This window comes from Cygnus atratus, chromosome 1 (genome assembly GCF_013377495.2).
Source record: "Cygnus atratus isolate AKBS03 ecotype Queensland, Australia chromosome 1, CAtr_DNAZoo_HiC_assembly, whole genome shotgun sequence".
NCBI classification, from domain to species: Eukaryota; Metazoa; Chordata; class Aves; order Anseriformes; family Anatidae; genus Cygnus; species Cygnus atratus.
Window position 1 is genome coordinate 189953014 of NC_066362.1, and position 24815 is coordinate 189977828.

The 24815-nt window shown below is 44.3% G+C and overlaps 1 protein-coding gene across 2 annotated transcripts in view; it reads left to right on the forward strand.

Moving 5' to 3' along the window:
* Nucleotides 1-24433, forward strand: part of LATS2 (large tumor suppressor kinase 2) — a 46538-nt gene extending 22105 nt beyond the window's left edge. For both annotated transcript variants that reach the window (XM_035542716.2, XM_035542717.2), the window contains exons 3-8: nt 10973-11105; nt 14704-16241; nt 18272-18854; nt 19420-19602; nt 20911-21017; nt 21792-24433. In XM_035542716.2, the coding sequence (XP_035398609.1) occupies nt 10973-11105; nt 14704-16241; nt 18272-18854; nt 19420-19602; nt 20911-21017; nt 21792-22286 (3039 nt within the window). In that variant the 3' untranslated portion in view covers nt 22287-24433. The remainder of the gene's footprint in view (nt 1-10972; nt 11106-14703; nt 16242-18271; nt 18855-19419; nt 19603-20910; nt 21018-21791) is intronic.
* The last annotated feature ends 382 nt before the right edge of the window (nt 24434-24815 follow it).

Below are 24815 nucleotides of genomic sequence, written 5' to 3' on the forward strand. Positions count from 1 at the left end.
GAATCCCAGCATACTTCTTCCTACTCTTCGAGGAGTGAACGCGCCAAGCTGTCTTGCCTAACACGCATTGTGTGTGTGTGTGTGTGTGTGTTGAAAAATATTAGGAATCTCCAGATAAAACCCAGATGTTTCTCCAGTCACGTGAGCCATGCTGCGTTGGACTGTGAGGCTGGGAGACGCAGCCTCCGTTTGCCTCCCAGCAGAGCTGCATTTCTGGGATTATTTCTTCTCTCTCTGAACGTGCGTTACTGCTGGGTGTCAGCTGGGGTCCCACTGTGGTGTAAATCCTGTCTTTATATACGTTTTGTCTTGCCTTGGAGAAGAGTTTTTAAACAACACCTGAAAGCTGTAGTGTTTTAAGGCTGAATAAAACTATGTGAAGTTACAAGAAAAGGAGGGCAGAGGGGTATTGCTCTTTAAATGTTAAAATCTTATGAAATATAGGAGAACTTGTAATGCCTTAAGCTGGCAGCCCTCAGTAAATCCGACAGAGGCACAAGGATGGGTGCAAAATGCAGTTAGTCGAGGTGTGTATGGAGAAGTGCTGTCGGCAGCACTAACATTTCAGATCCGCAGCACCACGTGAGTTCCTGGGGAGCAGCTGGCTGTGGCAGCGCCAAAAGCTCCTCCAGTCCCTGACACCATTCTCTTCTGTGCTTTGGGGCCTTATTCCTGGACAACAGAGCTCATAACTCATCTCGCTGACTCGGAATACCTACTTTATAAGTCCCTTGTATCCAATTTGACTAAGAAATGGTTTGCAAGCTCTGAATATTTGTAAAAGTCTTTCATATATAATTAATTCTGTATGTATCTGTATAGTAGAAGGAAGGAGCGATGAGAACCACTCGTTTTAGTGTCTGTGGCCACTGAAGAGAAATGCTTTGATACACAAACAGCAGCATTGTAAGTGTGGTGCCAGACAAATGCATTTTGGGCTAACATGAGCAATGAAATTAGCAAACACATCACTTGCTGCTAATGAAGGGGAATAAGCTGATCATGAAACCTTCACTGAGCTGCTATTCTATCCAGCTTGATTTACTTGCCCTGAGAGGGTAAAAAAAAGAAGGAAAAAAGGGATGTGGGAGCTGTCGGGAAGGAGCTGTGGCATCGTTGACACCTCGGCATGTCAAAAATGGGGCTGGGGGAGCACAGGGATGCCTGCTGCTCTTGCAGAAGATGTGCCTGGTTGATGGTGTAAAATACAAAGGGTACAAAACTGCCCACCTGGGAGAGGGAACCTGGGGGAAAAGAAGTCCAGGAGGCAGCCCTTTTTAAACAGCAGCTGGCCTTTGCACAGCAAGATGCTGCTTTTGCAGGAACTGCCATCTTAATGCATCCTGAGTGACTGTAGCTGTTCTGTGGGGACTGGGCTGCTGCTTGGTGTTTTTATTTAGGACTGCATGCCCCGAGCCTCGGCGCGCTTCTCAGACCCCCTGAGCACGGAGCAGCAGACACCACTTTTTATTCACAGGACTTTGTGAGACTGTAGTGGAACCGATTAAATTCCTGAAGGCAACTTTTAACATTTCCCCCCCGTAACTTGTTGTGGTTCTTTGCTGGGTGCTGCGGTGTTTGTTTATTTCCTCAAATCGGCCTTTAATACCCAGGTTGGTGTTAATGGCAGCACTGCTGGTGGTCATGGGGCCAGGGCCAAAGCAGGTGAGGAGCAGGTAGTGTGGCTGACTTCTGCCCGTTCCCCAGCCCTGACTGCACTGGTGAATGCACAGCACCTCTCCTGCTCTTCTGGCGCTGTAAGTACCTCTCAGTGATCTGGAAAAGCGATAGAAAAATGTTTCCTGTTTTTCTTCTCAAGCTGAATTTTTTCCTTAAATTGACCTTCTGGATCCAGTATTGCTTTCTGGATGTAAATCCAGAGGGAGGTTTCAAATGGCAAAAGAGTATTTGAAGATTCTTGCACCACATGTGTCCTCCTCCTAGTTATAAAAGGCTATACAGCCTGATTTTTTTTTAATTTTTATTTTTTTTGGTCTGCTAATGGCTTTTGGCAAACCCTGGCAGTCCTCTTAGTGCTGCTGCTGACAGGACTGAGGCCGCTCTCAGCCTCGACTCACCTGCAGCAAACTTTTAGGGGAAAAGGAGGTGGAAGGTGGGGATGGGAGGTGGTGTATTCAAGGCTCTAACAAACTTCATTCAGAGCAGAGAGGGCCGGCAGCGAGCTCTTCGTTGCCTTGGTTTCTCTGCCCCGTACAAAGGATTTGGAGCGGAGTGCTGGATGGGCAGCGCTTATTCTTCGGGTCCCAGGCGCAAGCCTCAGAGCTGGCCTGGTGTTGGATGTGGTGTCAGAAGGGGGTGACGTGTGGGTGTGTGGTGGCACCTTACTTATCCAGAAGTGTGACCAGGACCCTAGAAGGGGTTTCACATTTCAAGATGCATGATGACGCTTCATGGTTTGGGACAACTCGTGTGCTTATACTTCAGTTTACTTTCTGATTGCCCTCCGTTTCCTTTCCTTCAGAGGTCAGAAGCTGCTCTAGGTTGTCGTGTTACCTTTGCCACCCCAAAAAGCATCGAGGAGTGGTGGCTTGACGTGGCTCCTGGCAGTGGGAGAAGCTCCGCAGCCTCGCTGGTTGCTGCAGGGCGTGTGCCTGAGGCCTTGCGTGACGGAGCAGCGGTCATCACTGCGAAGGCTGCCGGTCAGGAGGGACAGGAGTGAGCTGGAGCTGGGAGCCTGCTGCAGACCCTGCCCAGAGGGTGGGAAGTTCCCTGTTCCTGCCCCCAAAGTGCTTGGGGAAAGTAAAGTAATGCCTTAGAAAAGGTGCAGTGCACACACGCGTGCACGTATACAATGTGCATGAGGCAAGTACAATCTTCCCTGCCGCTCTATAACATAAACCTGGTGATGCAGTCACTTACAAAGGCTGCTCAGATAACATAATTTGGCCTGAGACTGTAGGATTTCTGATTTAGCACCTAACAACACTTCTGGTTTGAGTTCCTTCTGCTCCAGTGCTGAGTAAAGATCAGGAGAGATTTGTAGATCCTTGTCTGTTTGTGAACGGTCATGGGTCACTTGGTTGGGCTGAACTCTAAATAGTTTAAATAGCTCTCCAAAGAGCAGGCTTAGAGTAACGAGGAACAGCTATGGCTGGACATATAATTGTTCTGGTTTAAATTAGAAATCTCTTTTAGGGTAGGACTCTTCCCTTGTGTATGCGTAGGGCTCGGTGCAGTGCAGGAGGCTTTGGGTGCCATGACACCGGCCTTCTACCACCATCTCTTTAGCCGCAGAAGTGTTTTTGGCAAGGCCAGGTGGGGACGGGGGAAGGACAGTGCTTGGTCATGGCCCTCAGGTCTGTCGACCAAGCCGCCTCTGCAGCGGGGCCGGCTGCTTTCCCCCTTCCACCCACACCTGCCTCCTGCTCGGGATACAACAGCTCAGCTCTGTTCTTGCTTCTAGCCTGTTTGGCAGAAAGAGTGGGGGGGAAAGTGATATTCATGGTAGCTTTTGATTATTCTCACTCCCTTTTCATTGTTGTTAGTGCCGTGGTCGCTTTCCTTGCCTGATTTTGGTTATTCTTTCGTGGCAGTTGGGCTTCATGCAACGTGCTGATTTGTTTCTTGGGGCAGGACCTTTTCGGTTCCCTGCAGACCTTCCCCATTCCAAGTCCTTCCCATGCTACCAGAAATGCTGTACTAAATGTAAGTGTAAACTACTTGTCTTGTCTGATGGGTGACAGAAAAGCCTTCTTTCTTCATGAAAGAACGTGTAGTGTCTCTTAAAGTGTCTTTTAAAGCCTTTCAAAGGGCTCCCAGGCTTACCTGACGTTAAATTAGTATTGACAAACTCACATACGTGCACTCATTATATGACGTGCCCATGTGCTTATACATAAACACACACTCAGACATTAGCAGGAGCTGTCTGATTAAACCTGATAGGATTTGAGAATTGACACCACGGTATGTGTGCGTTTTTTCTCGAAACAGATTGGATCTCTTTAATAGTTCATCAGAGCTCCTTGAAGTGTTTACATGTGCGCTCTTTGTCTGGAGCTGCCTTGTTATAAATACTCCGTTTTACAAGCATTTGTTTGGAAGTATGTTGAGCAGCCATGCTTGGTGCGCTTCCAAATGTCTTAACTTGGGGACCTTGGGCTGGCTTAGAGCCCGAAGCTCGTATCTCTCCTGCTCACACGAAGAGCCATATTTGCCCAGCTCGCGGAGAGCGAGGGCTGCAGCGTGAAATGGCGGCGGCCTCACACAGCCAGTGGCCAGGAGCTGCCGGGGGAGCGAGCCCTGTGGTGCAGGTAAAACGCCAATGTCATGTGCTCCTACCTGATGCGAGCCGCACTGTGTTTAAAAAAAAGTATTTGGATGCAGTTGCTGTCTTTTGAGGCACCTGCTAGGGAGCTATGTCGTTTTTCCAGTTACTGTCTCAGTTCTTGTTGCTTTCCTTTTATGTTTTTGTTTTTTAATAGAATCGCTTTGGCTGGAAAAGACCTCTACAGTTACCAAGTGCAACTGTTAACCTAGCACTGCCAAGTCTTCCACTAAACCATGTCCCTAAGCACCACATCCACCCATCTTGTGAATCCCTCCAGGGATGGTGACTCAACCACTTCCCTAGGCAGCCTGTTCCAATGCCTCACAACACTTTCAGTGAAGAAATGTCTCCTATTTTCCAACCTGAACCTCCCCTGGCACAACTTGAGGCCATTCCCTCTAGTCCTATCAGTAGTTACCTGTGAGAAGAGGCTGACCCCCAGCTCCCCACAGCTTCCTTTCAGGTAGTTGCGGAGAGCAGTAAGGTCTCCCCTGAGCCTCCTCTTTCACAGACTAAACAGCCCCAGTTCCCTCAGCCGCTCCTCACAGGACTTGTGTTCCAGGCCCTTCTCTGGACATGCTCCAGGGCCTCGATGTCGTTCTTGTAGTGAGGGGCCCAAAGCTGAACACAGCACTCGAGGTGAGGCCTCACCAGAGCAGAGTACAGGGGGACGATCGCCTCCCTGCTCCTGCTGGCCCCACCATTTCTGATACAAGCCAGGATGCCGTTGGCCTTCTTGGCCGCCTGAGCACACAGCTGGCACACATTCAGCTGGCCATCAACCAACACCCCCAGGGCCCTTTCCTCTGCGCAGCTTTCCAGCCACTCTTTCCCCAGCCTGTAGCACTGCATGGGGTTGTTGTGCCCCAAGTGCAGGACCCAGCACTTAGCCTTCTTCAACTTCAACAATCTTATCTCTTGCCCTTTCTAAGTTGTTGAGGATATTATGATGACTGTTCTTTTTAAGCGTACCCTGCTGCTAAGTCTATAGATCAGGGTTTTTTTCATTTGGAACAACTTAACTAGCTTTGATTAGTCATGATCTTAAGGAAAAACAGCTGGGGAAAAAACAGTGGAGGAGTGTCATGATGATTGTCTTATTTTTTCTTTTTCTGTAATAGTTCTGAAAGAACGCTGTGTATTAGCTGTAGGGCTAGTAAAACACAGAAACTAACTAATACAAAAACTTGATAAATTTCAAATGTTTTTATTTGTCTTGTTTGCATTTTAATCTTCCAGAGCTGTTTTAAATCTGGAAAGATGCTGGAAACATTTTGAACAGCTATTATTTTGATCATCAAAAGATGCTTCTCAATCTCCAAATTACTTTTGTTTAATTTTACCTCATTCCTTCCATTAGCCACACTAAATGTGCCATGTCCTGTGGCTTAGAGGATTAAGGTAATCTTCCAGAGCTGGTCTGTGGTGGTGGCAACACGAGGGTTTCTGTCCTGGGACCCAGGAGCACTGATGCGTTAGTTGGCCAGCATCTTTTTTGCTTCCTACTCCAGGCTGAATCTTTTGAGCATATTTCCTTGCTTGAATCCAGGAGCACAAAGGGCAGAGGCCTGCAAGCAAGATCTACAAGCCATGATTAAAGCCCTGAGCTCAAACTTCTTGTGCTGAAATCGCCAAAGACAACGAATGGCTTTACCTCAAGGGTAACTTCACCACCGTGTGCATCTCACCTAGAGCGCTGTGTGCAGCTCTTAGCAAAAACCACCTTGCAGTCTGATCCTTGTTGATACAGAAGAGGGTCACTGCAGCGATAAGGAGAATGAAGAGCCTGTTTTACAAGAGAAAGCTAAAGGAATGTGGGCCGTTTAGCCCAGGAGGCCAAACAGCAGGCCTAAGGATGATGGGGGCTCCCTGTAGATAACAGCAGAGCTGTGGAAGTTTAGTTCCCTCTGCCTTTAGTTTAGATTGTCTTTAACTGACCGTGCATAATAAGAGGAGCCTGTGTAGCTATCAGAGCAATGTAGCTTCAGAAGAGCTTTCTAACTAGAGCAGGGAGGGCAGAAAAACCTTAACTAGCCACGAGGTTCATTCCCCTTAGTTTCTGAATGGATTACGTGGTTTGTGAAAGGACTGAGTGATCCTGCGTTAAACGAACAGGCACTCAGAAGGTCTTTGCCTGTGCTGTTTTCCTCCTGCTTCTTTGATATTTTAAAACTGAGGAGCTCTAATGATTCTCAGGACAGCTCTTTAGTCATGTGTCTGGAATATTTTAATTGGGATTTTAGTTACACATAGGGATTTGTGGGCAAAATGGAGCCTCTCGTACTGGCAGCCTGAAGTCAAGCAAAACAGTAGACGAAGTGTTCGACTAGAGAATAATTACAGCTAGGGAATATTAAAAAACACAGTTCTCTATTCTGTGGGGCAGCAGTGATCCCAACGAGGCGTATTGTACACATCATTTCCTGAATTTCTTGGGTTTTGCATGTTTAAAATCATGAATGAAATTTCCTACAATGGCGGACTATCTCTGAAAGGTTCGTAATCAATTCTGGATCATCTCTTCTGGCATGAGCCTTAGTTTTCTCCCTTCCGGAGGGAACCTGTATCTGTTTCCTGCATCTGTTGCCCATCCTCCGTTGTGAATGGAAAGCAGGCAATTAATTTTTTTTGTTGTTGTTAGCAATTAATTGCCCTTGCCAAATCTTTGGAGGACCTATTGTCTCCTTCAGACACAATGTTCTTGGGAAAAAGTCTTTGCTTATTGTAACCTCTTGTGCAATCTTCCCTTGGATGATAAATCCATCTTGGCAACTGGGAGCTTTCTGAATGAAAAATGTTGCTGGACAACCCTGGAGTACAGCAAGAACGCCTGCCGCTGCCAGCGCTGGTGGAGAACAGCCAGGCAGGAGGGTAAAACGGGGAAAGCCTTTCACGTCGCCTCCGGGGCGAGAGGGAGCCTGTATGTGCACACATCCAGCTAGCTGTTTACCATCAAACAAGGATTCTCCCTGGTGAGCAGCTGAGCCTCAAAGGTGGCTTTCCTTCTAGCGACATCTTGAAATGTCTTGGCGAGCTGCCTTCCACCGGAGCAGGGATGGGGAAACTGCTGAGCGTGTCGACCGTGCAGCGCTCTGCTGCAGGCACTGGCTGGGGAGCAGCCCCTCTCCCCTTTTTCTCTGCGAACCCGCAAAACTGGGATCCTGCAGAGTTGCCTCAGTCCACAAAAAACTGAGAGTCTCTGCATTGGTGTTCTTGGCCTGACACTGCTTTTCCATGTGATCTGTCCAGAACCGCAGCTGCCCACTGAAACCTCATTTTTAATAGTGCAGCTGTCACGTTAATTATAAAATTAGAGGTATCTGTAAAAGCACACTTTCCAATTGTAGTTTTTTCTTCACTTTTTTTTTTCCTCCACCAACAGCTAGCAGGATCTGGAAGCAAAAAGGTGCCTGAACTGCCTGCGTAGAGATGTTTGAATCCTCTGAGGGGAGTACACAGAATGCGAAGAATGAGCCGGGGCCGGGAGTGCTCTGTTCCCTCGCGGTTTGTGCGGGCTGCCAGGGGCTTGTGTTCTGCTTGGAGCCTGACAGCTGGCCATGGGCTGAGCCCAACGCAGCCAGCGGGCAGCCTGCTCCAACCACGCTGCGGCTGACAGCGTTTGGCCCGGTGAAAAGGAAACAAGCAGGGACAGAGGGCCTGATGCAGTACCTTGCACTTAATGGAAATCTCTGTCGACCTCAGTGGGAACTGGATTTGATCCTGTGCCTGCTTGAATGTTTTGGCGTTGGATATGGCTCCAAGTGGATCTTTTTTTTTTTCCATGCCTCATTTCTGGTCTACTCCTCCTCCCGTTTCTAAAATGCACTCACCTTAGAGTGGTGTAGCATCAAGGCAGCCCTGGCTGTGGCAGTGCAGCTGTGCACGTTCATCCTTGCCCAGTGTCTGTCCTGTTGTTTCCCCGTTCTATCACCTACAGGATCAGTTTGCAACTCAGCATTGATTTCTCTCCTTGAGCCCATTCTGCTGCTTCTCACAAACACCCTCCGTCTGACTCAAGTCTCTGCCCTCAACCTCCAGCTCTCCCACGAGTGTAATTGCTGACACTGTTTAATCCATCTTCTGCACTCCTTCCGCTACCTTAAACCAGGCTTTATATCGATTTCCATAAATTCCTGTGTTGTTGGTTTTTTTTTGGTGGTGGTGGTGGTTTTTTTTGGTTGCTCTCCCTTTTCTTAGAGGTGAGGCAAGGCTTTGGGGAAGCAGTGTCACAAACAAGGGTTATTTGTCTCATCCTGTTTATGGAGGGGAAAGGCCAAAGCTATGGGATTTGGGGAACACAGGTGTTCTTTTGAACCACAAAAAAAACTTGCTTACGTTTTTTCAGCAGTAACATAAGTGCCAAGCAAACAGGGTGGGCAATGAGGAGATGCTTCTGAGAGCGGGCTCACGGAGACAAGAGGCTGAGAGCTGGGTCCAGGGCTGCTGTCTGCACCGAGGGCTTGCAGGGGTGGGGTTGTCGGTGGCACATCTGCTGCTCCTGAGCTCTTACCAGCTCTCTGAGGTTATCACACAGCCCTGAGATGTCCTGGGCTTTTCCCCTCCCATTGTTCCCCCAGAAGTTCACATCTGAAGCCCCATCACATCTGCTGAAGGTTGGACGTGCAGCTTTGAGTGGAGGCATTTCAATGCTGCTGTTCTGGCAGTAGCAATGGCAAAAGGTGAGAACAGTAGTGCCAATATAGGGGAAAGGTTTGTTTTCGGAGATAATACCACTATGGTGGTGATAAAAGGCAAACCTCTTTTAGGCTCGTTGAATTCCGTAGTACTAACACCCTTAAGAGGGGGAGAAGTGCATTGTGTGGGCTGGTTTAGTAATCATTTAGACGGTTGTTTACCAAGCATGTATTCTCTTGGTACCCTGTTGTAGACAAAACCAAAGAAGACAACATCGAATCCAGCACATAGACCTCTCAGTTTTGCACATTGAGCACGTTTGATTTAGGAATGTGGTCTTGGGGGCCAAGGCAAGATCCAGCTGGTGTAAATGGGCAGTGTGTGCTAGCAGCCCAGAGTCCCTCGACGATGAGAGTGCTGAGCACTAGGATGCGAATTTGCTAATGCTTTAGAAATGTATCCAGAAGAAGGAGGAAAAAAAAAGGGAAAAAAAAACATTGTGGGAAATTCTTTCCTTCATACATAATAGTTTTTGTTGATTTAAAATTGCCCTTAGTAATGTGTTGATGCCAGTGAAATAATTCAGCTATAGGAAATGTGAAACCAACTATTGCCTTTCTATGAATTATGAGTCATAAATTGTATGAAAAATATTCAAACTTGCTGTAGTTATTCCCCGAGCAGAACCTCTGAGTAATGGAGCAAATAGTGCCGTTTTGGGGGTAGTGGGAGGGGTCTGAGCTAAGTGGAGCGAAATGCCAAGTGCCAGCACGTGGCTCCGTGCGAAGTGTGAGTTGGTGACATCTGAGATGCTCCCCTCTTGCTAACAGCGCGTTGCACCACACGCAGTTCGCGGAAGCCAAGTTGTTCTCTGCTCCAGACGCCCTGGAAAAGGGGCACGCGTGCCAGGGCTACCTGCGTGCTCTGCCCCGGGGAGAGCTGAGCGTCTGTGCCAAGCCAGCCTCACATCTGCAAGCGAAGAAGGCACCGACTCCATCTGATTCAGCGCCCGTGGGCAGGTTGCAGTGACAGCATTCCCCTAGAAATGGCAAAAAAGTGGCAAGAAGATAGGATACTTGCAGGCAAGTCCTTGATGGTGACATTTATTTCATCCAACTTCAGCCAACTAAGAGCTAAGTTCAAATTAGTCCTCTGATCTTCTGTCACCAAAGGTCAGTTTGTCTCCTGTGAGATCTATTTTATCAATTGCCTTCTGGAGTAACTATGGCAAGGTTCTCAGCAACTACTTTAAGCTAGTTAATCTAGCTGAGATGGCTGAAGTTCAGTGAGATGAATTCAGCATTCAAGCCCCAGAATTTCAATTTCTCCATCATCTCAGAAAAGACCGTGCAGCCTTGGGAGGATTTGTGAATTTTACTTTCCAGCCAGAGGCTCGAGTCATTGTTGAAAACTATTCCGTATACCTAAGCCATAAGTAAATGTATAAACAAACTCCAGGAGAGTGAATTCCTGGCTGTAGACCAGGGGACGGTAATAGTGTTGTGATGGAGTAGGTCAACTGGAGTATTCATTTTTGCACCGGTTTTAGTTTTTGTGTTGTGTCTGGCACCACATTATTTTTGCAGTCTTCCCCCATTGGCCCTAAATGGGGCCAGGATTTGCTCAGGAGAAAATTTTGCAGCATTTAGGAAGTTTGAAGTTGTGCTTACTGCATAGAGACGCAGGTGTGGCTGAGATGCTCTCAAATACCAAAAGCTGAGTAGTTCACTCTGTTTCACCCTAATTCAAATTACAGTGCCTTTCCCAGATCTGACCCAAGTTTATTTTAAGGATCCTTAAAGCACAGGTTTCAGTTTGATACTTGTTGAGTTACGAGAATGTGGGTAGGCGGAGTTATTTTTTTAATTGTTGAGTTGTATAAAGCATACAGATGTTTTCAAAATACGAGTCCATGTGGCTTCAGGCAGCTGTTATCTGGTGGGAGTTACAAAATGTTCCTATAAATGTAAGAAAGCTTGCTGCTTTGTAGCCTGCAGTGCTTGGGTTTGGTCTGAATGCGATTCAACTCTTGTTTGTCTTGTGCAGGAGATGGCTGTCCGAGCACTGAAGCAGACGGGTAGCAGGAGTATTGAAGCAGCTCTGGAGTATATCAGCAAGATGGGCTACTTGGATCCTAGAAACGAACAGATAGTGCGCGTAATTAAGCAGACCTCACCAGGTAAGCATGAACTTTTCTTTAAATTGTGTTCTTTTTGGCAAATAAGCCAGTTTTCAAAGTAGACTTGTTTGAAGAAGGGGATCAGCAGCATTTCATAGCAGTCTCATAGGAGGCCGGTTACACGAAGATTACCCTGCAAGCTGAACACCGCTCACTTGCATCACAGCAGTTGTCCACGTGCACCTTGTTCTCCACCTTACTAACTCAAAGCTAGTTATCCGTCAGTGCAAGTCATCTCAACCATCCCAAATTCACCACAAGGTGAAAGCTTGTGCGTAGGTAATGGCTGTGAGTTGTGAGATAGGTCACTTCCCAGGAGCTCATTCACGTTAACATCGGTGTAAGTACACTGTGGAAACACCTCAGGCCAAGATGGCAGAAGCTGTCCACTCATCCTTGCTAGTTTACAGCTCTGTTTCAGGTAAATTAAACGGGAGGATGTGGGCTCTGCATGTGCCTGATCACAAACATCAGACCATAGCAGACAAAAGGCCTCTGAGGGTTGTTTCCATTCGGATGTTAGGGCTTGTGGCATGTTAGAAGGCTTTTGATCTGTAATGGGGATACATTCTAGCTCAGATAGCTTGTTACTTTTCTTTCAGTTTCGGAAGATGGCCAAGCAAATAACTGCCCTCTGGCTGGCTGAGCCTGCGCAATACGAAGTAGTGTTATGTGCTGCAGAGGGGTTAGTGGGAGAAGGGTTGGGCGTGTTGGGGAGCTGCTGTCACGAGCATGTTCTGTTGGACATGCTCAGCTGCTCTTTCTACCAGCCTTAGTCATTTCCTAGAGTTTTACCCTGCAGGATGTCCACCTGACAGAAGTAGCAGTACTGGCCAGGTTTGGTATTTGCAGAGCTTTTCTGTAATACATGCACAAATGTGGCCTCAACGGGGCTTTAAGGAGGAGTTAAAGTAACAGAGTATGTCAACTATATTTTGCTTTATATTATAAAGGCTTTATTCCTTTAAGTGAAAGAACACACCCAGTCCTAAAGAAGAGACATTTCCTTTGAAAGGGTTGAAAAATCTTTCCAGGCAGAAGCTTTAATTGTTCAGTTATATTTCGTTTGTGTTTGTTTTTGCTTTCTTAATATTCCAATGCATACAACTGTTTTGAGTACTTAAAAATCTGCATTTATTTTTAGGGTACATAAAACATAAACATCAAGCAATTAATGTTTGCTTGCTTGAGGTGCAGTAGAGTCATGTTAATTTGTTAGGTGTTGTATTGTTCGTGCTAGGATAGCACAGGTCTCCTGCACTTGATTTGGAAGCATATAATGCTGTCTGGTAACTTTTCATTTGCAGTTTGAGAATTTAAAACATGCTTTTGAATTCCATATATTGACCTGTGGAAATAGATTTTCAAATTACTCATTTTAGTCCTGTTTTAACTTTAAAGCTAACAAGAGTTTTAGCATACTGGCAAGACTTAAATAAAACTTACCAGATATTACAGTTGGACAGAGACTATGTATAAAACCAGTTCATCTGATGGGTATAGTTGATGAATCTTACAGAATACACTCTGATCTAAAATGCTTCACTTCAGAGATAGTTGCAAGAGTTGTGTTGAACAGGAAGGGGGTGGGATCATCTGCAACTATTACCTTAAAGGAGGTACAATTACCTTAATATCTAAAATTAGATCTGTCTAATATATCCAAAATTGTAGTTACCTAAATATCTACGGTTACCTTAAAGGAGGATGTGGCATAATGGGGATTGGGCTCTTCTCCTAACACCAAGTGATAAGAAAATGGAAATGGCCTCAGGTTATGCCAGGGGAGGTTTAGGTTGGATATTAGGAGAAATTTATTTACTGGAAGGGTTGTGGGGTATTGGAATAGGCTGCCCAAGGAAGTGGTTGAGTCACCATCCCTGGAGGTCTTCAAGAAACGTGCAGATGTAGAACTCAGTAGCATGGTTCAGTGGCGGACTTGTCAGTACTAGGTTAAAGGTTGGACTAGATGATCTTGGAGGTCTTCTCTGACCTGAATGATCCTATGATTCTATACCATGGTTGGTATCTTCACAGTTCCAAATATTCCTCAGCCAGACTAGGGCAGACTTGCTGCTACACAAATCCAGGAGGCGGAGGGGTCAGACCTCTCTTGACATCAGTAAGATACCTTGCACAGCTGAAGTATGCATCCCAGAGGAGGGCAGGCATTGCTGCTGCTTTCCTTCATAGCTCTGACAAAGTCAGTTTATCCCGAGGCTCACTGTGAATCCTATTGACAGAGATGACAAATGGGTGATACGGCTGTCTCCCATGTCCAGACCAGAGCAGCCACTTCTTGGGATGCTTTGCGTTGCCACAGCCTTATCAGTGCACCTCTTTGTGTCTCAATAGATCAGCTTCCAGGGAGCAGTTATAGGTGCAGCCTTGGTAACAATGGCCTTGTGTTATCATAGGAAAAATTGCTGCTGGTTAAGAAATTGTTGTTCTTTCAAGATTTCACCTGAAAGAACATTGATAATTTGTCCAACTTGATTTCATTTCAAGACATTGCGTTGTTTAGGAAAGTGTCATTTAGTATGGGGACAGCTTCTTCAGCGTGCAGAAACGGTGCAGAGACCTGTCTTAGTGAAGTGCGTGCTCCTGTGACCATGTATATAGTAGGGCTTGTAAGTATGCAGGGACGTGCTGTAGTGGAAATAGCTGGAAAAGCTTGCAGTTCAGCGTTCAAGTTCTCGTCTTGAGGGCCTTGTGAAGGTTTTAAAAGAAAGTTGTTTAGGTGTACGTGGGTCAAGTCCTGTGATTCGTGAAAGCTGAAGAACCAGAGGGGGGAACAGCACAGGGGCAGCACAGAGTGTCTCCCTGTCTGTTTAGCACAGCCAGTGCTTTCTACACCTGTAATTTGTCCGTAGATCAAAGAACTGACAAAAAGTGCCCTTAGCACATCCAGCGTAGGAACGCTGCTATCTTGTCCCTGCATATTCTTCAAGCTTCCCAACAGGAGGCAGATAAGTCATAGGAGGGGACACTCTGTGCCCAGCACGTTGGGAAAAAGACAGGATAAGCTGCATGATGCCATTGTTGTAAATGAAAGGAAGCAAGGATTTTGAGACTGATGGAACCAAGACGCAAGCAGATCCCCAGCGTGAGCGGTGAGCTCACTGTGCAGAAGAGGTAGACTAATTGATTATAGTAATGTTGTCTTAAAGTTGTACTGACAGTCATTCAGGGAGCTTTTTTTCTCCTGTTGGTGCTGTACTTAACCCCTGCTCTGTTGCTTCCTCCTCCTGTCTGTGAGTAATGACTGGTAACACCAGTCCGGCTTTAAAAAATACAGGCTGCAGCGTAATATGATGATTTCACAGTACAGGAATTTGTGCTTCTATTTTCATGATTTGGTAGAACTCCCTGATGATTCCTGGCATGAGCAGTATTTTGGGCCAGTAGCTCGTTATCAGTAGTAATACTTGGCACCTATCACTTCAAATGTCCAGAGTGCTTAGTTTAGGTTTTAGATTATTTCTTTTGTAACTCATATTCTAGGCTTTGTGTGTGTAAGGATGGATGGATGAGTAATGCAAAGTAATTGGTTCACCTGAATTGTTTCCTAACATTCTTCTGTGTTCTTTTTACAAAGGAAAGGGTATTGTGCCAAATAACGTAACCCGCAGGCCAAGCTTCGAAGGATCAAATGAATCTTTTCCGTCCTACCATCAGATCAGTAATGCAGCCTATGAAGGGACGGGCTTTGGAGCAGAAGGTACAAATATGCTAACTGAAGTTCCGAGGCCATACATGGACTATTTAATCTCAGCTTCGCAGCCTACGGCTATGAACGCTCCTGTACAGCGGCCTTCCGGAGTAGGCACGCACAGCACACCAACAAGCCATCAGCAGAAAACGTACCCTGCAAATATCGAGTCTTCTGTCATTAATTATCCCGTGGCTAATCACAGCAGCCCAGCCTTGCAGCTGCAGGCCTCCCATGGCTCCAACAGCCAACACTACAGTAGGCAGCACATGATGGTGCAGGGGGATGCCATGGGGTATGGTGTTCAGCGGAGTCCTTCCTTCCAAAACAAGATGCAGCAGGAGGGAGGATACGCCAACCTCCCAAATAAAGGGGCAGTTGTTCAAAATAACTCTGGTCATGCATTTCAGCAGGCACCGGCAAGCCTGTATATATCCCATTCTCATCACAAACAGGCAAGTCCTTCCTCTCATCAAATGCACGTGATATCCAGAGGTCCAGCATTTGCTAATGATTTTTCAGACAGTCCACCGCAAAATCTGTTAACTCCGTCTAGAAATAGCCTAAACATGGATCTCTACGACATGAACAATCCTCAAGTTCAGCAGTGGCAGGCAGCAACGCCGTCACGGCGAGATTCTTTACAAAACCCAGGAATAGAAACATCTCCACGGCAACACGTATCCTTCAGACCAGATGCCACAGTGCCGAGCAGAACAAACTCCTTCAACAACCATCAGCAGCAGCCCCAGGTGACCGTGTCGATACGACAGGTTCCTCCAGGAAAACCCGATCCTTCGATTACATCTCCAAATACAATCACAGCGGTCACCTCTGCTCACATCCTCCAGCCAGTGAAGAGCATGCGAGTGATGAGACCCGAGCCTCAGACGGCAGTGGGACCTTCCCATCCTGGCTGGTTACCTGCGCAGGCACCGGCTGTGGATGGCTTAGAGATCATGGAGCAGCACGTGCCAACTGTTGGAGCACCCAACGCCTATCAGCTGGAAGTGGAGTACGCTAACCAGGAGCTGCGGTGCCCGCCGCCACCCTATCCCAAGCATTTGTTGCTTCCCAGTAGCTCCGAGCAGTTCGATATCAACTGCTTGTGCATGGGTGTAGAGCAGACCCTCCGCGTAGTCCCCAACCCACCATGCAATAAGGCCGAGGAGAACAGCGAGCGAAATGACAAAAGCAGCAAGAACGCTAAAGCTGAGAAACCCAGCAAGGATAAAAAGCAGATCCAGACGTCTCCGGTGCCCGTGAGAAAAAACGGCAAAGATGAGGAAAAGCGGGAATCCCGAATCAAGAGCTACTCGCCGTTTGCCTTCAAGTTCTACATGGAGCAGCATGTAGAAAATGTCATAAAGACCTACCAGCAGAAAATTAACAGAAGACTGCAGTTGGAGCAAGAAATGGCTAAAGTAATTCTTTTTTTTAAATAGTAAATCTAATGGGGTCAAATTATTCCTCTCACTTCAAAATGTATAAAGGTATTCAATACCTCCCTGTACCAGACTATTTCACTGAGAAGCCTGGATGCACATGTGGGAGGCTGTTTGAAAAACCTGAGAGAAGAAATAATATACCTTCATACCAGAAAAGTAAAATGAAGCAAAAACACCCGTAGTAGGAAAGTATTAGGTTTGCTTAGGAAAGAACTCAGAAGCCAGATTTGAGGCCAAGATAACACTGGCAATATCCAGCTCTTGCAAAACTCTGGAAAAGGTTTTCTCTTTGCTCCAGCTCTTCCTACCTATTCCATGATAGCAACTGCTTATTCACGAAAGCCACAGTTTAACTTGGCAGTAGATTTACTATGCCATATTTTCAGATGAATACTTGACTAAAAGTTGTCTGTTGAACACATGCTAGTAATAATATCATGGAAGTAATCATGTCTTGGCCAGCTTTAAACGGTCTTGGGACCCTTGCTGGAACTTGTTCTAGAAGCAGGTCTCAGACGGATGCACTTTGAGCAAGAGCTGCTTTTATGCTTAATGGTAGCACTCAAGCCCAAGCTGATTCCCTGATAGGGCTGTTTAAAACAAGGCTGCCAAGTTCTGATGGTTGCTCTGGCAGTTCTGTTTTAAATCTTTAAATGTGGATTTTTTTTAATTATTTTTTTTATTTTTCTCAGGCATGACTAGAATATGACTAGTCTACTTTTGTATTTAAGGATAAGCTCTAAGGAAAGCTGTTATTAATGCATAATGGCTAATTAACTACCTGATCTTTCCTAGCACAGTCAGTTTCCAGAGCTGATTAATTTGATGCTCACATTGCTCTAGAAAACTCGGCAATTCATTTGCTGAGGTTAAGATTAAATGAACGTGTCTCTAAAATCTCTTGAAAGGTCAATATATTTTAGTGACAGTTAATAGTTTGACCTCACCACAAGTATAGATGATGTTGCACTGCTTGGATTTAATGAATGTTTTCCTGAGATTGATGATCTCCAGAGAAGGAACCCAGCAGCTAATTGCATTAGTTCTTCTCTTTTCTGGCTCTTCAGCTCTCCTTCACTTCATAACTCAGTTCAACGATAAACACAAACAGCTCCTTCCCCTAGCAACCTCATCACTGGCTGCAGGAATGCACTGCGAACTCAGGAGATTTTGGCTATTTGAATATTGCAGTATTCTAGAATTAACCAAGAACACAGTACAGTAATTATTTTACCTCACACTAATTATTTTACCTTAAAACAATAAACACTTCTTTATAAATGTAAGGAGAGTACCCCGATCTATAATAAAAACAGTACTATTAGTTTCGATTTGGCTTTTGCCTTCAGTCTGAAAATTCATCCTACCTGTTGTGCAAGTTTCTTCAGACCTCCCCCATCCTTTATTCATACAAATTTCATTTTTGTACTGTGCAGATTTTGCTGTGCAGTCTGGCTGCCCACATTCATCTTCAAAGGCCTAGACTACAGGTGTGAAATGAAAAATTCAATCAAAGTAGCAGCCTTGTGGGTGAATGCTTGGGTCTTTAGCCTGCTTTAGCCAGGATCGTGCGAGTTCCTCTGGAGAACCATTAATGAACAAAGTGGGCTACTGCATCTGGATTTCAGTTTAATTTGTGCTGCATTGTGCATATGTATGGTGGAGTGCGGTGGCAAAGTGCACAGTTGAAAGGTATAAACTAAACCCCGTGGTCAGGTTTGTTCTGTTCTGTTCCCCTGACAGCATTGTCGCCTGCCTCTTAGCTCAGCAGAATGAGAGAGAAAGGGTAATCTTAGAGACAATGCAGGTAACCTGGTAGGGCAAATGAATTTGCAAGTATTTCAGAAATGCCTTGGCAGACAGACAAGAGATTATATCTCTCATGAGTATCTCTTTTCTGGTTCTTGGTTAATTTTTCTGAGACGTGTCTTGGGAATGCTGGTTCATTGTTCTGTTGCTATGAATATAACCTCACTAGCTCTCGTGGTTTGCTTTCTCTTATCTAGGCAGGCCTTTGTGAAGCAGAACAGGAACAAATGAGGAAAATTCTCTACCAGAAGGAGTCCAACTACAACAGACTTAAAAGGGCCAAAATGGACAAATCTATGTTTGTGAAAATCAAGACTCTGGGTATTGGTGCGTTTGGAGAAGTGTGTCTGGCCTGCAAAGTGGATACCCATGCCCTTTATGCCATGAAAACTCTGCGAAAGAAAGATGTCCTGAACCGGAACCAGGTGGCTCACGTCAAGGCAGAAAGGGACATACTTGCTGAGGCAGACAATGAGTGGGTGGTTAAACTCTATTATTCCTTCCAAGATAAAGAGAACTTGTACTTTGTGATGGACTACATCCCTGGTGGGGATATGATGAGTCTGCTGATTCGGATGGAGGTCTTCCCAGAGCGTCTGGCCAGGTTTTATATTGCAGAGCTCACTTTGGCTATAGAGAGCGTGCACAAAATGGGATTTATTCATAGAGACATCAAGCCTGACAACATTCTGATAGACCTCGATGGGCATATCAAACTGACAGACTTCGGACTCTGTACGGGATTCAGGTGGACTCACAATTCAAAATACTACCAGAAAGGTATTAGGCTTTATTTGCTCTGTTTATCCTGAAGTAGTTACCTCTTGGCAGAAATGTCAGGTGAATTACGGTGTGTTTGTCTCTGGCAATTAGTTTGTTTCTAGTCTTTTGTTTCCAGTGCTGTTCAAATCCCTGTCAGTAGCCTGGCTGACCGTTGCAGTAGCTGTACTTCTTCAGTTCATTCTTGTTCAGAGGGGCTCTGATGGTGAAAGAAATTAATCACAGATTTAAAGTAATCCAGGCTCCTTCTGTGCTTGCCATTGAGGGGTATTGGAGTCTATCAGTGAAAGTTTATACACAATTGCCATAGCTAATCTAAATATACTCCATTATTCTGTATCTCCCGTATGGCAGCGTGCTTCCCTGCACTGAGACAGAGACACTCCGCTGGTTAAGGAAAATCAGTTGTGAAGAAGAGGGCAGAAGTAATTGCCTTAGGTTTAAAGCTTAAGTGCTGTTCTTTAGTGACAGAGGAAGACGGCAAAACTAGATCTAAATAAATTCTTTCCTTTTTGAGTGTTGTGTTTTATGAGTCTAAATGTAAACTTTCTCTCCCACTTCAAAGGGAGCCATATCAGACAAGACAGCATGGAGCCCAGTGATCTTTGGGATGATGTGTCCAACTGTAGATGTGGAGATAGGCTGAAGACATTGGAACAAAGAGCTAAGAAGCAACATCAGAGATGCCTAGCTCACTCGTTAGTTGGAACCCCTAATTACATTGCTCCTGAAGTCCTGCTTCGTAAAGGTAGATAACCTGGATTTTATACTGTTTAAATGAACACCAATGTTTTGAAATACTTCATTTTTTTTCCTTCAAAAGTTTGCTGCTCTGGAAGCTTGACGTTCTGAAGTCCACAGACACTCAGCTCAGATTAAGGAGAGCAGCTTTCTGTACATGCTCCAATGATGAGCTTCATATTGCAGACATTGAAGGTTGTCGTGCTTTGTCTGTCTCCATCTCTCTTCACTCAGAAGCCTTTGATGAGACTGCTAATAAATATGTCAGATGGTGTTGGCAGCTACTGTTTCTAAAGTACAGAGAAGATTATCTGTGCTTTTGGCCACTATGAGGATGACTGCGGCCACTAGCAGGCTTGCACAGACCAGCAAGTAGCCAGCTGATGGTTCTGAGTCACTGACTCAGATTGGTCACTTAAATAAGGCTGTTAGAAACTCGTGGAAGCGTTCACCAGATTCCCATACAGAATCTCGGGGAAATACAGCAAAAAGCCTTCTACAGATTACGTTGGGCACACTGCATTCAAAAGCTCCGCTTCAGGAATGTAGACAACATTTGGTAGCTATCCATGAAATACAGACACAGTCACTGTAGTAAGGAGATTAGTTGTTCAAACTTGTCTGCAAGCCTGATCCTAGACCTAATCTCAACTCTCTCTCAATTCAAGAGATTTTGGATTAAATCCTACATCATCTGATGACACAAATCTGCATTGAACTCAGTGTTTTAAGTCCTTCATTCCTTTTGGAAATCTCAAATATATACCTCATTTGTTTTATCTGAGTAGTTAAGTGATTGAAATTGTTCCACTGCTTGGAACTTGCTCAGAAAGTTATCTGTATCTTTCTTCTGTGTCTAGAACTAGGCTGTATCTTTTCAGCAGCTTTTCCAACCCGAGGTGTCACCTCCACTGAACCAAGGGGAGGGCATCGATCACTAAGCCTTTTTTTTTGTTCTTTGAGGACCAGTGTGTGCTGTGTAGGGATGTAGCTGTGGGATGGGGTATGAAAAAAAAAACTTCATTTGGTCTAATTATGTGATTTCCCCACGCACTATTATTGAGAATCAAATTTATTCAAAATGATTCCCAGACAACACTATTAGATCTTCACTGACAGCAGCAGAATTTAGCTCAGCAAGCAGAAGCAACTTGGTGGTGAAGGTGGATTGGGAGTCCTTTGGTTTTAGGTCAGTTTTTTGAGAAAAGACAGAAAATTGTGCTGTATGTTTTGATGCTTAATTGCAAGAAGAAATAGTAGCTCTATGCATATTCTCCTTGGTTGATGGAGGACAACCTTTGGACTTGCCTTTCAGGATACACTCAGCTCTGTGACTGGTGGAGTGTTGGTGTCATCCTCTTTGAGATGTTAGTGGGACAGCCTCCTTTCCTGGCTCCTACACCCACGGAAACCCAACTGAAGGTAAGTTGAAACAAAATTCCAATCTGTAGCAGCAAAATGTTAATCTTTTCCTTTCCCTCCTCTTCTCTGTACAGACCCATCCCTTCTGGTTTTACTAGAGAAAGGAACAGTGATTACAAAATCGTGATTTTAAATAGCTTTACACCAGGGACAAACCCTTTTCGAATCAGTGAAGATTGTGAATATCAGACCAGAATTGACTTGTCCAGCCCACATAGATAGAGTTACCAGCTTTATGAATCTACTCTGCACAGTTTTGGTTTCTGAAGCCCAAGTTCACACATATAAATTTTTTAGGGTGCATATCAGATTTGAGTAAGCTGATACACCGATGATAATTTCAGTTGGCAACGTGAGTGTTTTAAAGCCAAGCAGTAAGTAGTATTTATTAGAAAGAATGCATCTCATAATCACTTCCCTATTTTTACATTTTGGAGGCTAAATGAAGCAACTCCTTGAATTCATTCCGTTAAGTCATGTGTAAACTGAATGTGTTCTCAAATCTGTCAACGGGAGCTTTCAGGAGGAAATACGTCTTTTTTAAAATGTAATTGCTTCTTCTATCTGCTCTCTGGTGATCTTTCTTGAATCATTAAAGAAACCTATTAACAGCTGATGCAATCCCATCATTGGGCTCTTGAACCTCTGAAGTAACTATACAGAATGTGGCTGGACTAGTTACGTGTATACTTCTGTACAGTTGGTGTTGACGGAAGGATCAGAAGGATTCTGTTTCCAGGATTAGAAGTCATTTAATACCTTTCTCATCTTCAGGTGATAAATTGGGAAAGCACACTGCACATTCCCTCACAGATCAAGCTAAGCCCCGAGGCAACTGATCTCATCACAAAGCTCTGCTGTGCTGCTGAGGACAGGCTTGGAAGAAACGGAGCAGATGATATTAAAGCCCATTCTTTCTTTCACTCTATGGACTTCTCTACCGATATCCGCAGGCAGCCAGCTCCCTACGTTCCAAAGATCAGCCATCCAATGGACACTTCAAATTTTGATCCAGTTGAAGAAGAAAGTCCTTGGAATGATGCTAGTGGTGACAGCACCAGGACATGGGATCCGTTAGCCTCTTCCAACAGCAAGCACACAGAGCATGCCTTTTACGAGTTTACTTTCCGAAGGTTCTTCGATGACAACGGGTATCCGTTCAGGTATCCCAAACCTTCTGGAATGGAAGTTGGCCAGTCTGAGAAGTCCGATGTAGAAGACAAAGATGTGGTGGATCAGACTGGAGCTTGTCAGCCTGTATATGTGTAAATTATTGTATAGAGTGCTCCAGATAAGACTAATCTCAAATCCAGTAGGGCCCTTAACTGATCCTTTAGGAGTTGATCCTGCAGTGCTTGGTCAGGTGTAACTTCGGCTGAGACTGAAGTCATCCTGTGGAGTCAGAAACTTGCAGGGCCAGGTCCTAAAAATGGCACTCTTGAAAGTTCAGGTCAGTTTTACTGTAAATAACTTTGTTGATAATTACACTTGAAATCCTGGTCTTCACCAAAATCTACAAGGCCAGAAGTCTATCATTTCTAGGCCTATTTGTGTTTGAGGTCAGCTTCCCCCTACTCAGATAAACATTTACAGACTTCTGCAACTGTCAGCGTTATTTTTTAAATGAATAAAGAGCACTTATATTTTGTTTATAGCAGGGGTTTCTTTTCCTACTAAATTATAGGGATTAACTTTGACAAATCATGCTGCTGTTCTTCTTTTCTACATTTTTATTTTATCCATAGCACTTATTTCACATTTAGGAAAATGCATAAAGCTGAAGAACATGTGATGAAAGGTCTCTGTGCAATAATGTAAGAAAGAAAAAAAAGAAAAAAAGGAAGAAAAAAAAAACCTCCACTCTCTAATTTTCTAAATTTACTGATGCCATTGTATTCGCACCATGATTTTTGTTTGTTATGTGTATTTTCCACATTTCAAAATTGTGACATAACCTTAAAGCTGCTTTATTTCCTTCTGCTTATTGGAGTGTAATAGAAAGTGTGAGCAAGTGACTATATGGGTGTGATTTCTTTGTCTAGTGTGTGAAGAATGTTGCATGAGCAGTGTTTTTTCTATTTGAAATGGCCTTTTCTTGCCATTCACAGGCAGGTCCTGTGGATCCATTTTTACTGAGGGTCTAAAATTAGTAGACCGTTTTAAACCATGTGTTCATAATGTATCGTGTGGATGGTTTCCTCTTATGATTGTATCCAATATTAATTTTGTAAAACAGATTTGCAAAGATTATAACTGAATAGTGATTTTGTGGTCTGATGTAGTGGATCGTTTTAGTAACCATTGATCGTTGGCACACACATTTCCCCACGAAGGATCAATAGCCAAGACCATTACTACAAAGCTGATTCGTGACAACAGTCTAGACCTGGCTCGTTCACATAGCATGCAGCACAGTGTTCGTCGTTTAATGCTATCAGTAACACAGAGCACCAGTACTAACAAGTAGCTCAGTGTCTTCAAACCAGAATGTCTCGAGCTGTGCTCCTGCAACACACCGAGATTCTAAATGAGATGAGGCTGATGTGGTGAGTACGTGCAGCCCCTCTGATTTCTGTGGAATCTGGAGGGACATGGCTTTTCCGGACATTGGATCTCTACACGACTGTCTGTGTATCCATTTAGGATCCTAACGTTACAGGCACTGACGTCTGAAAACGTTGGCGTTGTTCATAGGTCATTCTGTCCTGTTGTCTTCAGATGAAAATGTTGCTGTGGTGGAGCACAACAGTCCTTCATTTCTGTCGGATTATAAGCATACTTTGAAATATCAATTCTTAACTATGTTAAAATAAGCATTTTTCTTATATGTATAAGTGAGACTTATTCAAGGTGATATCAGAATACTAAAGTAATTAAGCCATACATATTTGCATATATATTATATATAACTAAGTAAACACACACAAAAATCCTTAATTCAGATTAGTGTAACAGTCCTATTTAAAGTGATTGACGTAATAACATTTGAGGAAAACACTCCTTTAAGGTGTTTTTGCTTTATTTTATTTTTAAATCTGGAACTTCATTATTTTTTCCGTATATTATTCCACATATTATTCCTTAATGTTTTAGCATATCCTATCCAGTGTTTAGATATCTAAGCAACAACATATAAATTCATCAGCCTAAACTAAACAAAAATGATTGTGTATTTGTTTACATTTGTATGAAAGGAATGTTTTGAGGTATGCAGTGCTTGTGTTGTGACAGTTCATGTAAGATTCAGTATTACTGCTTTTTTATATAGTAATGCCATTTTTTGTTATTTACATCTATCTGACATTCTTTCATGTGGTAGGTTCTTTCTCAGGAACTCAATTTAACTGTTATTTATTGATATATCATTGCCTTTGAAAGCTTCTACTGGCACAATTTATTAAAAATCTGAATCAAAATCTAAGCTGCAGTATGTGTTCTTTGAAAGGATAATTTCTACTTTAAGGCAGAATTTTCAAGGGGTTTGCTTTGTAATGTTAGTGATGGGTTTGAGCTACAAACACACGCTCCAAATCTCATCTCTCTTTGTAGTGTTTGGCGTAGAATTTCTGGGTACATTAAGACGATTTTTAGCATAACAGAGTCAGCAAATGACATAAAATTCAACATCGTCACTTTCACAGCAGTGGCAGCTCTGCCAGGACAGCCGCAAAGAGGTGTGCCTGCCCCTCTGGCTCTTTCCTCTGCTATGTTTCAAAAAAGTAAGTATTTCACCTTCAAATACAGTGTCTTTGCAATTGAGTGAAACAAGAAACTAGCCCAAAAAGAAAGGAGTGATTC